The sequence below is a fragment of the Cuculus canorus genome, chromosome 2 (assembly GCF_017976375.1).
Source record: "Cuculus canorus isolate bCucCan1 chromosome 2, bCucCan1.pri, whole genome shotgun sequence".
In the NCBI taxonomy this organism is placed as follows: Eukaryota; Metazoa; Chordata; class Aves; order Cuculiformes; family Cuculidae; genus Cuculus; species Cuculus canorus.
The window spans coordinates 104,529,958-104,545,010 of record NC_071402.1 but is presented as its reverse complement, the minus strand read 5'-3'; the positions used below and the strand labels follow the sequence as shown (position 1 = coordinate 104,545,010).

Here is a 15,053-nt window from a genome sequence, read left to right as displayed (position 1 = left end):
CAACAGTTTCTATGCAAAACCATTCCATAAAGGTACTGTCATCTTCCCTAAAATGGAGTAAACCTTTCACTAGGCTTGTTTCTGAAGAGCTATTAGGCAAAGGCAGATTGTGCTCAAGGAAGATAAGGACAGCCTCTGAAGGAACTGGTTTGGCTAGTCAGCTATCTTGCTGCTAAAGCGAGCATATCCCAGCGATTTCAGCGATACATGGATACCCGAATGCAAAAGTCAGCCCTGAGGACCATAATGGCATTGTGCGACACTCCCTGAAAGTCTCACTCTATAAATTAACAAATAAATTACAATTGAATACTCTGATTGTAAAGTCTCCAGGGCACTGATCTTGATTTCTTATTTTTCTGCAAATCTCTTAATATACTCTTGATGCAAGAAATAACACATTTGTATTTACTACTGTCACTCTGTGTGTAGTTTGCTCACCCCGTGCATACATACTTTGCTGAGAGGTCAATCTCTTTTGTAGCATTTTGCACATGGCCACTGTATTTTGCAGATTGCCAGAATTAAGGTGATGACTACTGGCACTTTACCTTCCCTTCCCTGCTTATCATAAATTGCCCTTATCAACCAAAGGATTTGGGTTTTGCTCTTAATGATTCACATACTGAGACACAGGAGTAAGAGCAACTCCAAAGTCAAGACTAAAGGGTCATTGGGCACTGGAACAGGCTGCCCAGGGAGGTGGTTGAGTCACCTTCCCTGGGGATGTTTAAGGGATGGGTGGATGAGGTGCTGAGGGGCATGGTTTAGGGATTGTTAGGAATGGCTGGACTTGATGATCCCGTGGGTCCTTTCCAACCTAGTGATTCTATGATTCTATGATTATTTCACCAAATTGGATTGTATCGTTTCTAGATTTCCATGTCTCTAACTGCATTCACTGCTGAGACTGCACAGATTTATTTTGGTTTCCAAATCTGGAAAAGTTTGGTCATTTACCAAAGAGGAGGGAAAAAAAAAAAAAAAGGAGGCACAGGCAAGACTTTAGATAATAAACAAATACCTACACACACACACACACATTTGCTCCTGCCTCCACGCTTGCATCAGTGATAATACAAATCCAAGAATGACAAAACAGCGTACCAGTGATGCCAATACTGTAACGGGAACATGAGAAGTCCTTCACCTGTACCCCAGAGCCTGGCACCAGACGGGCAGAGGACACTGCCGACTCCTCAGTCAAGCTGCAGGTGCGCGGGCAGCTGCTTGCTCCTGGCAGATCCCACACTTGCCTGCTCCCACAACAGCCCCCCACCGGCACACACCATTCACAAGGATCTCCTGTGAGATCTCTGCTCCCACGGAGCAGCAGCCAGGTTATACCAGAGAGCAGCTGAAAAGGTACTGGATGCCGGCATGTAACCAGTTCAAGCCGCGCACAATTCACAGAGATTAGTCTAATTGTATACACCTGACACAAGTCAGTACGGAATAACATACAGTGGAGAAACTACAAAACAATGTAAAGGGCAGCAATACATAATAGCAGTACACACAGAGCCCTCACATAAACACTGCACAGGATATTAGATGGAGCTTTTTCACTTAATGTGAAAATGAATACTTCAACATTCTTAAGAAATTCAGTTTCCTTTGTTTTTCAGAGAGCCGCATAAGGCATAAGGTACAGAAGATCATCATAGTCAACTTCTGCAGCTACGAAGCTGCCCAGCTCCCAACATGCACAGTCCCAACACAAGCAGTACGCTCCCATCCCACAATGGCTGCAGCTACAGATCAAAACTAGAGATATAAAACCAATATGTAGCAACAAAAAGCAGTTAACAGTAGTACTCTCACTGCGCACTGACACACAAAACTGGACAGACATCAAATGCAACCCGCGTATGTGGCACACTGGCTGTCACAGCTCGGTACCACCGAGCAGGCCATCCGGAGTAGATTAATGGAACTCTGGATTAGTTTCACTGTGGTGAATCTGAGTCAACATCAGAGCAGGTAGACACAGTTAGAGGCAAGTATTGATCCCTGTGGAGTGAACTTCAGTTTCCAGCAATGCCATTTGGTTCTGGAATATGCACAATTAGGGACTTCTAAATGACTACAGTGTTAGAACCAAACCAGTTTTCTCTCACTCATATTGAAAGAGCTCATTCTAAAATTTTGGGGAGAGATACAATTATATTTAAATGTCCATTTAAACACTACATTGATCAGATTTTACAGGTTGATTCTGACATTCTTCTAACAAAACCAACATTTGCCCGGGTTCTACTTTTTTGAGACATCTCCTCTTTTTGGTAATACAACAAATAAGGTTGAAATTCTAAAAAGTGTAAAAATCATATGTGATTTGGACTTTTAAAATCCACAGAATTTGATCTTAAAACTAAGGAGTGCTGCCTATCTTTACTACAAAATGTTTACTTCCAGAACTACTCTAATAACGGGTCCTATGACTTCATCAAGAAGGCAGGTCCTCAACATACATCGATGCTCTATCACCTGTTGGGCCTGTTGCTTCCAACCAGTATCTCACAATTCTCAAATGCTGCTTCATTTTGTATCCCTGATTTGTTTTCTTACTTAAAGCGTGGGAAGAAACTAATAACGACTAATCAATTCACGCTTCCTTAAGAAATTCTTCTGCCTTCACCTCTGCCACTGAGCCCTCAGCTCTCCTCAAAGGAACAGTTACTTTCTAACAGAACATATTAAGGATAATCTCTACTGGATTTATCACTTAGCTGTTGATAATTTTGTAATCCTCAGATAACTGGCATCCTCATAACTTTACTAGACACAGAACTAAACACTATAAACAAGGTACTTCTCACACCTTATGCATCCTACAGGGCACGTACACCTGAAACTGCATCTCAAAAGACTTTTAACACAAGAAAAGTCACCTTGCTTTTCATCATTTTCAAAGGGTGAGTGGGAAAAAAACCAAGAAGAAAACCGGGAAGGAAAGACTGCCCATGTTACATCAACAACAGGTATGAACTTGATTTCTGGAACAAGAGAATCTCCCTTCTTTTTGAAAGTTGTGCAACTAGTTCTTTGGGAAGGGATGTTTCTCTCAGGACGGTTTTACTGCCCACTGTCACGAAAGACTAACTCAGCTGCTTTAAGGCAATCATCAGCTCTTCTATTAATTCTCTTATCCCGCTTTTTCTTTAAAAAGAAAGAAAGGGAAAACCCCATTCCACTCAAATCTGCGGTTTTTTTTCCTGGCTGGCAGATTTCCAAGATAAAGAGGACTGCTCTGCCTGGAACAGCAGCCAGGGCCTGCTCTCCAAAGTCACAAAAAGAGAACACCACACACATACACAGAGCGGGGTAAAAAAAAAGCGACGGATCTGACCGGCCGTAAACGTTTTCTTCCCCTGTAAACCCCAACCACCCCAACTGCAACCCGAGCGGCAGCGCCCGCTCCGCGCCGTTCCCACGCACCGCCGGGCCGGGCGCTCCTGCCGGAGGGGACAGCGCCGGGACGGCTGGAGCAGGCGGGATAAATCCCGGGCCTTTGGAATAAACGGGGACCTAAATCCCACGGGAAGCTTCTCCACTTTCCACGCGCTCGCCCACCCCGTTCCTAGGGATGGGTGTGTACATATATTCCTTTTCTTTCCTCCTCTCCTTCTCTTTCCTCCTCTCCTTCTCTTTCCTCCTCTCCTTCTCTTTCCTCCTCTCCTTCTCTTTCCTCCTCTCCTTCTCTTTCCTCCTCGTTAAAGGGAAAGGCGGAGGTGTCCAGGTAAGGGTGACCGGCGGGGTTTCCCGGAGCGGCTCTTAGCCGGTGGGGATGCTTGAAGCCACCGCGCGGGGCTGAGCCCCCCAACCGGGGAACGCGCTCCGGGGAGCGATCGGGAAGTGCTGGAAGTGGGGCGGGATTGGGGGGGGATAAACGACCGAAATCCCCGAAATAAAACGAAAAAAAAAAGCACACACACAAAAAAAACCCCACCCCAAACTAACTCCTCTCCCCCGCCCCCCCAAAAAAAAAAGAAAAAAAAAAAGAAAAAAAAAGAAAAAAAAAAACAAGCACAAAAGGAGAGAGGCACGACCTATCAGATGTGCCAAGTCTTATTCCCTTTTATTTCCTCCACCCCCACAAAAGAAAATAAGCCTAGAATCAGGAAGTCAGAATTCTGCTACAGGTTTGGGGGTTTCCTCCCCCCTCTGTTTTTTGCTCTCTCTCCGCTTTGGTTGGTTTTCTCGCAAGGAAAGAAGTTGGGACTCTCCCTTTGCCGGTCCCAGGCAGGGAGGCAGCCGCCCCCCCCCGTACCTTTCTTTTCCTCCACGGCGGAGCAGCAGGCGACGAGCAGCACCAGGACAGCGGCGCGGGGGCTGCGGCCGCCCATGCTGCGGCACCGCCGCTCCCTCGGAGCCACTGGACGGGGGTGGGAATCGCACAGGACCGGTGGCACGGAGGTTTCCGCAGAGCCTCTGCTTTGCTCTTCTCCCCTCAGCTCCTCTCCGCTGCTCTGTCCCGCATGCTGGAAGGCGCCCGTCGAGGGCTACGCGCACACGTGCGTGCCCCGCTGCGGGAGGGGTGCTGCCTTCCTCCCTCTCCTCCTCCTCTTCTTCTTCTTCTTCCTCTTCCTCCTCACTCTGCTCCTCCTGCTGCAGGCGGAGGGTGCGCAGGGGTTTGCGAAGCGGGACGGGACGCGCCCGGCTGCGCTCTCTGCCCGGCCGCGGAGCGCAGGGGCTCCCTCTGGGGACGCCGAGGAGGAGGAGGAGGATGGGGCGGGGAGCGAGGAGGAGGAACCCGCGGCGCCTTCCCCGCCCAGGTGGGGAAAGGGCGGATCCTCCACCTGTCCCGCGATATAGGATGAGCAGGGAGGGTGTGGGTAACTGCTTCTCCTTGCTCTGAGCGACTGGGGGAGGGGGATCCCAGAGGATGAGAGGAGGAGGGAGCAGGGAGGGAATAGTTCAGCTGATCCTCTTTGCTCTGAAGGATTGGGGGGATGCCCCGTAGGATGAGAGGAAGAGAGAGCAGAGAGAAGATGGTTTATCTGCTTTTCTTTGCTCTGAAGGATCGGGGGGGGGGGGGGGGGGGGCGTGCCCTATAGAATGTGAGGAAAAGGGAGCAAGGACGGGATGGTTTAGGTGCTCCCCTTTGCTCTGAAGGGTCGGGGAGATGCTCCATAGAGTGAGAGGAGGAGGGAGGGGATGGTTTCGCTGCTCCTCTGCTCTGAAGGATCGGAGGGATTGCCCTATAGGATGAGAAGAGGATGGAGCCGGGAGGGGATGGTTTAACTGCTCCTCTTTGCTCTGAACGACTGGGGAGATGCCCTATAGGATGGGAGGAGCAGGGAGAAGATGGTTTATCTGCTCTTCTTTGCTCTGAAGGATCGGAGGGGTGCCCCATAGGATGAGAGGAAGGGGGAGCAGGGAGGGGATGCTTTAGCTGCTCCTCCTTGCTCTGGAGGACTGGGGGGATGCCCCGGTGCGTGGCGGCTTCTGCCCGGCAGCTGCCAAGGGCAGGAGCGTGCGTTTGCACCGCTGCTCGCAAAAAGCAGTGTGTTCCCGGCACAGTCTCCACTCCTGCCACGTCCCTCCCGGGGGGAGGCAGGGGCTGTGCAGGAGAAGGGGTACCCCGCGGCGTTTTGCAGGAGAAACCCAGTCCCATTCCTTTCTCCAGAGTCTCTGCAGCCCCCAGAGAGTTCGGGCAAGGAAGGACTAAGAACTTTTATCGTGGAGCAGCAGCAGCGAAGCGGCTCCGGGGGTTACTCGCTCTTCAGGGGCGCCTGTCCGGGTCTCTGGCTCTCGTCTCTGCTCCCTCGAAATCAGCGGAGTCCACTTGGTGTCCCTGCAAACAGCCCTGTTCTCGTTCTGGTCATTTTACTCCCAGTGACTGCAAGGAGATGTGTCTGTGGGAAATAAAACTGCCCTGTTTCTGTGCATGTTTTAGCTCACGGATAAGAGAGTATCTGTGCACACTGTTTCTATCCCACTGCGCCGGCAGTGTGAAAGTGGTCCTTGCTTGGTCTTGTAAGTTACTTAATAAACACACACCAACCTAAGTGTTCTTGAGGTGCTCCAGGGACACTCACAGACGTTAAGCAAAAGATACATGCATGGTGCTCCTTCTCCCACCCCCCCACCCATCTTTGCCCTCACTCAGAGGCAAAACCAACCTACTCAGTATTCATTAAATATGGTTATAATCTCTTTTGTTGTTGTTGTTGTTTTTAAGGCTGCTTCTCTGGAAAGTGGGAGGAAGCACCATGATGTCACTCAGGCACGTTAATGGAAGTGTCACTAGGTCATAGATGTGTCACCTGTCTGGGCTGGGATCTCTCCAAGTAAACCATGATTCAATATTCAAACTCATTAAATTCTGGTTATAATTTCTTCATGAAGTTCTTGTGAAGACTTGGGTCAGTCAATAGGATGTGAAGCCGTAGAACTGTTATGATTAACCAGGAACTCCAGAACCTAAGTCTGTAGTGACAGGAGGTTAGGAAGATTACACCCGGAATGCCTGAGTCAATCCCAGAGTGCTGGAACACAATGGATTGCAAAATAGCCACTGCGTGTATCTTGACTTTTGTCTTTGATGCCTGTTCCTCTGAGAGATACATTACTTTTCTCCTAGGAGTCAACTTCCTCTGTACAATCTTTTTTTCTGATAGTTTCACTAGTTACTGTCCTGACCAGGCAAATTTACTTATCCTAGCACAAAGCCTGATGCCAGACCACATGCCTTTAACCATGTATCATCCCGCCATGTCCGTAATCATTTATTTAGTTTTAATTGAGTTACGAATCAGCTTTTATATCCTGTAGCTGATGTTCTGTTTTGATTATATTTTGTAAATAATGTGAAAGATGTACTTTGAAGTAAACTCAGACTTCAGGACATCTGAGGAACCCTACTCGTATGATTCATTTCATTGCCGTAACTGGGGGACAGAATCTGGGCTTACAATACAATATTAACGCAGTTTACTTCAAAGATGCTCACATAGTGCAACCATGAAAACGTGCATATGATTTATTTTCATTTATTTAGACAAACAAGAGGATTTTTTAAAATCAGAGGTACAGGAAAAAATGACCAACATCTAGAGAGGGAAGATTTGCAAACCATCCTCAGCTCTCACTGATGATTGCAGCTTGCATTATGAGAAAGGAAGTGCAATTAAGACAACTGAGAAATGAACCGCTTATCAGTTCTGTAGATAAATATTAAAACCACGTGCTTCTAGATCATGTATGTTGAGCATGGATTTACCACTATGGAAGGCAATGGAGTTTTTAAAATCTAGAAAAAGGAAGGATTCAATTGGGACAATTGAAAACCAAACTAAAGATTGAATAAAAAGAAAACATCTTTTGCATATGAACTCAGTGGAGAAACTTGTCAAAGTCCTGTCACAACATGCTAAAGAATAAACATGTGCTTTGCAGATTTTTTTCATGTAATTGTCTTTACCTGTTATACTGAACAGGAACATTTCATACTTGTTTCACTTCCCATCATGTAATACCCTTATGTGAATACACATAAAGCCAAGTACTTGATTCTAATTAAGCTCATCTTTCATTCCTGACGCAATGAACAAGGGAAGACTGGGCAAATTTGCTATCCTGCACTGCAAATATCCACTACTGGAGACTCTCATCTGCTGCTGGCAATGCAGTAACACTGAAGGGGCTGTGTAGTAAGCTGCCGTGAATTCCCTCTTCCCAACTTTGCCAGCACAAATGTGTTACTTTTGTGTCATCTGTACTCTACTTCTCAAGGTCACAAGATACATAAAGAGAATAAGAGTCAGGTTTGAGATGCTTTTGATGGCAGGCAGGGTTTTCAGGCCTTTTTTTATACAACTGAACAATTTCTGAAACAATTTGAATTCAAATACGACATTTTGCCTAAACAGCTGGTCACATACCCATTGACTGCCTTTGATACAATTCCTATGAAGCTAATTGACTACACAAATTTTGACATGGGCACACAATATTCCTTCATATTGCAAAACTTTTATTATCAGCTGCATGCATGCATGGATCAAAGATCATGGGACAAAACTAACTTTTTTACCACCAATTTTTAAATTAATACTACGTATAGAGAATGCCACACTAAGTGCAACACCTTGCTTCAGCTTCCCTTATTTTGTGTGTGTGTATGTGTATATATCTCCTATATTCTCTACATTAAGCATAAGCACTCTGACATATGAAGCAAAGTCCACGTAAGTTGGTCGTTCCTTCATGTGAAGATACTGCTGGATTGCAGAACTGAACTGTGATTTCTCACCAGTGCTTGCCTGCACCACTGAGCTGATTACTTTGCCACACGTGGAGAGAAGTAACTATAAGAGGATGAATAACGGATTGCCTTATCAGTGGAAAATGCAGGATTAATTCTCCTATCTCTTCCACAATCCCTCAAAACAGAATATAGTCTCAAAATCCTTTCAAGAGTAAAGAAATCCTTGCCGCTGGGTCTTTTCCTTGAATAATAATAATAATAAAAAAAAAGTATTGGTTTTCATTATCCACCAAGAAGTGGGTCAGCATTTGCCCCTTCAAAAAAATTCATTAGCAACTGTTCCTTAATAGCAACACAGCTTTTATCTGCATGTTGCAAAAGTGATTTCAAAGGGCAAGCTTTTTACTGGAAGAGAAGAAATGAAGTAGAGCTGAATGAGTGGGCTTTTACCAGCTGACTCGCTCAGATTTCATTTGCATGGCATTTGAGATTGTGGACATTGTAGTTTGCATTGTAGTTTGTACTCTATGACTCCTTGCTGAGGTTTTAAAGCAAGGGCTGAAGTAATAATTTGTGGAGCTTTATGGCACTTTGCATGTTGAAAACATTGAACAAACATTAACTAATTTATCTTAGCAAATCTCCTGTAAAGCAGGTTAGTAGCTATCATTTCCATTTTATAGATGTAAAATAATTTGCCTTGGGCAGTGTTAGTGGTAGAGCTAGGGTTATCACTCAAAAGCTGTGTATTCCAGACAACATGTTTAAACCTCCTCCAATCATACTGCTTCTAGAGAGTGTCCTTGATGAAAATGTATGTATTTTTACACACTCAGATTCTCTCTCTTAACACTGTTTGGGTTTTTTTTTTGTATAACACCGCTTCAAAAGGACAAGACCAAAACACACATGGATGCTGGAATTAAACCTCAATTATAGTAAACTGCAGAGTCAATATTTCAACACATCACAATGGTATTATCTTAGAAGGGTTCCTAAACATTCTTTATTTTCTTTATGTCCAAGATTAATCTGCCATCTCAGTCACCAAATTTGACTGTGCATTTTCCAGGGAAGCTTCATTTAACACAGAAACAAACTTTTTAAATGTTTTAAATGTTGATAGAGATTTGCAGCATCAGCTTATTCACTAATGGCAGTAGGCAACAAAAATGTAAACATAAAAATAAAACCTGTGTGGCTGTGGTGGGTTTTAGTACCCAAAGATCTTATTGCCACCCATTGCACAGGACAAATTGCTTTGAAAAAAATCCCAATTTTTGTCCAGTATAAAACAGAAAATAAAAAAGATAATTGATTTGTGCATTTTGATTAACAGCTATAATAATCGTGAGAAACAAAATAAGGTTATAGCAAATTCTTTCAGCATTCAAGACAAACATTGCAATTCCTAACATCAACTGAACAATGTTATCAGGGTATCATAGGAATAACTGTACTGTGTTGACAAAAGCATACCATTTCAATTCTGATATAGTTATTCTTTCCCCTCTTGCAAAATCTCTACTTAACTGCTGGGGAATATGGCATCTCCACTGCCATCTACTAAAGGGTAGAACACATTTCCTGCATCCATCACTTTGGTGATTGTAACATCGTGCAAGGACTACTGTGGTTTTTCAGCTACTTTAACAAAACCTGAAGGTAGGCATTTCTTGATATATTTTTACTTAAGTAAGTTTTACAGTTTGCATGGATAAGGACTGTGATGGAATGAGGTATGTTATCCCCAAAATGTTTGTTACTAGACAGTGCAGTAGCTTCCCCCATAGTAGAGGCCCTTATTTCTGTACTTTGTCACGGTGCCCAACACTGATATTACATATACCCTTTCAATCAACCAGAAATCATACATCTCTGGATGACTGTGGCAAATACAATTTGAACATGCTGTCAATAAATTGGATGTCAGCAGAAGTAGAGCTAATATCACCAGATCACACCATGTAGTTTTTCAAGATGGGTGACCAGTAATGGCAGATGTCTGGTTGCGAACATTAATAGTGGTCGTCATGCTACTCTCACTGTTTGTTCTGCACAAGTGAAGATGGAGCTTTATGCCTTTGCTCACTGATTTCCTGAGCAACTGCATATGCTGTCATAGCCTACACATGATTACAATGACAAAGAAAGAGGGACAACGCAGCACAAGCACATGACCCAGACTTTGCCTTAGGAAGACTAAAAGTGCCATGAAGCAGAACTCAGGTGTGATTGTTGGTTCATTGTGCTTATCCTGCCCTACCCTTTCCCTTCCTGGTTAAGCCCTTTGATCTACCTCTATTCAGCTCCCACCCAAAGTTCCACCATGTACAAGTGTCCCACCATGTACAAATATAGCAAAAGGCTGCTCAAAATACTGACTTTTCAGGTGCTTGTGGTGCTTCGAAATCCATGGCAAGGAGAGAGTAAAGAAAGCTGATAGCCCTGAGTCAACGCGCAAAGAATGTGAGTTGCATCAAGGGTGCGGCTAGTGGGGATTTCTTTAGATTTAGCCATCTCCTGCTATTTGCATCCGAAGTGGACACAGATAAGAATGATAAGAAATTACAACACTGTGATTCTCCTAAACAACTTCAGCTACCAGTCCTTATTTGGGCTAGCAAGTATAAAAGAACCAGACTTTCCTTATATCCACACCTTATTTTGCATTATGGAGGTATCACTGCCTTAACTCACTTTTTTATAATACATCAATTCCTATATGTTACTCAAATTAAAATAAAGACACCCAGAGCCTCACAATACCAGTCAATTCAACATTTTCAGGACCATTCAGCATGTAAATGAATTGACACCATGGAGCTTGTGTCCAACAAAATGTTAGACTCTGTCTCCAGATGGGTGTGGTTGCATCCAAACTACCTACCAGCAGGAATTTTTGGCCTCTGCTAACTCTCAGACCATGTCTGGGAGAATACTAGCCAATCCAGCCTGAGACTGTTCATATAAATGAATAGTGCAGATGATCTAGCACCATGTGCAGGGAACACTCCCTGCATAATTGACCAATATGGGAATGCTCATATCTATTTCCCAGTATTTCAGAGTCAGCAATTCTGTTTCTTATTCATCTCAGCATGCACGTATTCAATAACTAGAGTATTTCCGAAGGCAAATTTTCCCTTATAGCAAAAAAAAAAAAAAAGATAATCAGTTCTTTTCTCCTAGCCCTGTAAGACAATAAATACCCTAATTTTTTTAATTACTTTGTAGCATGTTGCTTCTCTGTGACTCTAGAGAAGTCATTACCTTACAATTTCCACAAGAAAATGGCCCAATAGCGAAGCTGCCACTGAAGAGAACGGCAAAAGGATTTTTGTCATGTATGTTTGAAGATAGGTCTCCAAAGCATTTTAACCACAGAGTTGATGGTCATTTTTATTTAAAGCAAAGTAAGTCATAATGCTTAAAAAAATATTATCACATTTTATTCAACACAGCATAGCTAAATAATATACATATGTGGCAAAGGCTAGGCAATTCAATGATTAATCTAACCTCTATCGCAGACACATTGCAACTGTGTTAAAACAAGTCCTACAGGACATGGCCAGGCAGCCAGTTGCCTTTTTCCCTTTATCATATCTTTAACTTCCCAAATAGTTCTCAAGTAGACGTTTGCCGCATTGTGTTGGAGAGTGTCACGAAATATGACTGAGCAGAAGAGTAGGTTCTGGAGACCAGAGAGGTCAAATAGTGCCTTCCTTCCCAGCAATGGCATCTTTAGTTTTAAATAAGAAGGAACCAATGTAAATGCCCCGGAGCATGGCCTTGCCCTTACAGCAATTTGGTCAGTGTAGTAGTGTGCAAAAATTAAAGCTGAGATTTGGACAAGTAACATAATGTTGAAGGATTGGGTTTGTAAGGCAAAACATCTGGTACAGGAGAGCAAAACAGTTGATAGAGAGGTCCTGACATACTCACTACATGTGTTTGAATGATTTAGTTCAGACTGCCTCTTGTGTGATCCTGTGGACGGAATGTCCTTTTCTAGTTAGAGTGTACTACATGTGCCCCTGGAGCACATCTTTCAGTTTAGCTTCATCAGGAAGAAATGCAGCCTGTGCACCCCAAGACCGTGTCACGAAGGGGAACACCTTCAAAATCACACTCCTGATTCACACCAAAATGCTTCCACAAATGGGGTTTTCTTTACACTCTTCCTTATTTCCCTTTCTCCTGTTTTCTCTTTGCCAGAGCCCTTGACGGCAATCTGCTATTTCTAGAAAAAAAACAACAACAACAAAATATTTTACTTCCTACAGGATTTTTAATTTTTAGAAGGCAAGATGGGACCTGAATCCCAGCTTCAGTCTTTGAGGTTTCCAGACTGGGATTACTCCAAACCCAAAATATAAAGAAACCCGGTCTTTCACAGGTTACCTAGAAAACCACTTGATATGAAAATGGCAGTGTGGTGAGAATGCCAAGCACTCCCTATTACCCAGTGATACTGCAAGGTAAAATAGATGAAGCAAAACCCTGGATAATACAAAACGTATGTAAGATCTGTAATGAAAAGAACAGGCCTAAAATATCCACCTTGGAAAACAACAGACAGCCTTGCAGAGTCAGTCTTCCAATACATATCAGCAGGCAAAGCAGGAGCCAGGGCTGGCCACTGCATCCTTAGGAATCCGGTACTGCTGCTGGATTGAGGGAAAGTTAATCCACAAACCAGATAATCAAGGGCTGACATATTTTAGGTGCTGTCAAAACATAGCTACAAAAAAAAGGTTGAGTGGGGTCACCTGAATGCCCTGAGCACTTCCTTCCTATTTTAGAACGTGGTCCTCAGCACACCTCAGGATATCTGTTTGATCTCAGCTCCCTGGTATTTACTTCTTGAGCTCCCAGCAGCTTTGATGGCAGTACTCCCTTTCTGTTCAGACAGATGAGCAATTCTATGAGCATTTAAATAAACCTACCAGAGGTAGTTTAGATATAGCTGTCTCTGCAGCTTCCTCTCTTCCAAACTCAGGTTCAGACCTTTAAATCCCCGTGTGACTTGCTACTGAGAGGATGCGAACTTCTAATCAATTCCATGTGCACACTTCAACCTCCATCAGACCCCCCCAGTTACCAGTGTGTGATATCCTGCACCGCTAGTAAGAACACAATATCCTGGTATAATAGAAAGCATACCGTAAACCAGCCCAGGGATATATGAGAATAAAGCTGTCTGTCTTCTGCCATTTTTTTTCTGAAATGGCTGAGATTAGGTAGGCTACTTCACGTTCTCCATCACCCCATCTTCATAAGCAGCTTCCCAGCTACAAGCTCCTCATCGTTTGATTTTATGCATTACTTCCTTTCCCAGCCAATTCTGCAGAACTAGAGACACAAATTAATTTAAAAATGAGACCCAGTTCAAGAGTATTAACTTCTCCAGGCCTGTTTCCTTCCTGACCTCACTGCTTATTTGACTGTAAAAGAACTGATGCTGCAGTTTTCAAAGAGGTAAGCAAGGACCACAATTTCTATTCCCAGTCTGTGGGAGTGGGAAAGTGACTTCGGCATAAATATGTGCAATTTGATACTTTTCATACATGTTAAATCAGCTCCTTTTCCTTTAAAACTGATTCCCTCTGAAGACAGAAATTTATCATCAATGACTCAAGCTTCCTCAAGATTTTCTCAATTTAAACTTCAGTAATCTTCCTTTGTGTATTCATGCTACGTTGCTTAGCCCTTGCTCACCCAGTGAGAACTTGCTCATGCAAACCAATACTTTGGCTTTTCTGGTTTATTTGGGTGAGTGAGTGCTTTTTCATTACGTACCTTACCTAATCTACTAATTTGAGATGTGGGTCGTGGGGAAATTGCAGATGAGTCTGCAAATGGGTGAGTGGTTTAAAATCTTGCCTGTTTTCTGCATTTTCACAGCAAAAGGAAAACAAATGCCTGGGCCTCTCAGCAATGGAAGTACTGGAGACTGGTTTTTTTCACAAGTGATTTTGTTTTTTCCCTTTGTTGCATGTCATCTGCAATACTGTCTGCACCCTCCAATGCTAGCTGAGTTAGTGGCACCCAATATGGAGATGTGTGTAGGGTTAAGGGTATCCAGTATGGAGATGTATGCATGCTAATTAGCCACGTGGGCTGATGGCAAGAGAAGAGAGAGCTGCTGAGGCTGCAACCTCTGGTCTCCTAACTACCACCATATTTCAGAAGGCTTGCGAGGTCTTCAGTCTTCTGTCGAATTTGGCTAAAATGAGTTAACAGGGACAGGGGCTGATAGATGGAGTGACTGCATGAATCTTGCTTCCAGGCTGAAAAATCAGGAGCTGGAAAGACGCTGCAATTGCCTGACTTGAAACAGTTGAAATGTGCCCTTAATGTCCTTGCTAGCATCTTAGGAATAACGATAGGTGTGCAGAGTGCAACTCAGTGACCTTACTTGAATTGGAGCACAATACAGTATGCCTGAACACTCTCTCAAGGTGTTATTTTTAAGTTTAAAGAGACTATATCAGGAGATCAGTGTGGTCCAAGTTTACCAAAGTTGTTACGGCTAATGGGAGAGGCACACGCGCTCCACGATCCTGAAGCTTGTCATGCACAGATCTGTTCCTGACCTTTGTGTTTATCTCTGCATCTCACCCCTGGAGCTAACATAAAGTGCAACACAAGCCAGATCTACTTGAACAAGCCCACACAGAAGTCAGAGGGCTTCCCCTCGGTCACTGGCTTACATGGACTTCCCTCAGGAAAGGAAACCAAGGAGGTTGCATTTTATTTGCAATTTCTCATGAATCAAGAAGATTGATCATACATAGACAGCAGGCTTATCTGTGTAGAGAGAAGAAGAAAA

At 43.8% G+C, this 15,053-nt stretch overlaps 1 protein-coding gene across 2 annotated transcripts in view; it reads right to left on the bottom strand.

The window, feature by feature from the left end:
• EGFR (epidermal growth factor receptor) overlaps positions 1–4,708 on the bottom strand; it is a 161,476-nt gene extending 156,768 nt beyond the window's left edge. For both annotated transcript variants that reach the window (XM_009568498.2, XM_054058141.1), the window contains exon 1: positions 4,274–4,708. In XM_009568498.2, coding sequence (XP_009566793.1) covers positions 4,274–4,349 — 76 coding nt within the window. In that variant the 5' untranslated portion in view covers positions 4,350–4,708. The remainder of the gene's footprint in view (positions 1–4,273) is intronic.
• Between the last annotated feature and the right edge of the window lie 10,345 nt (positions 4,709–15,053).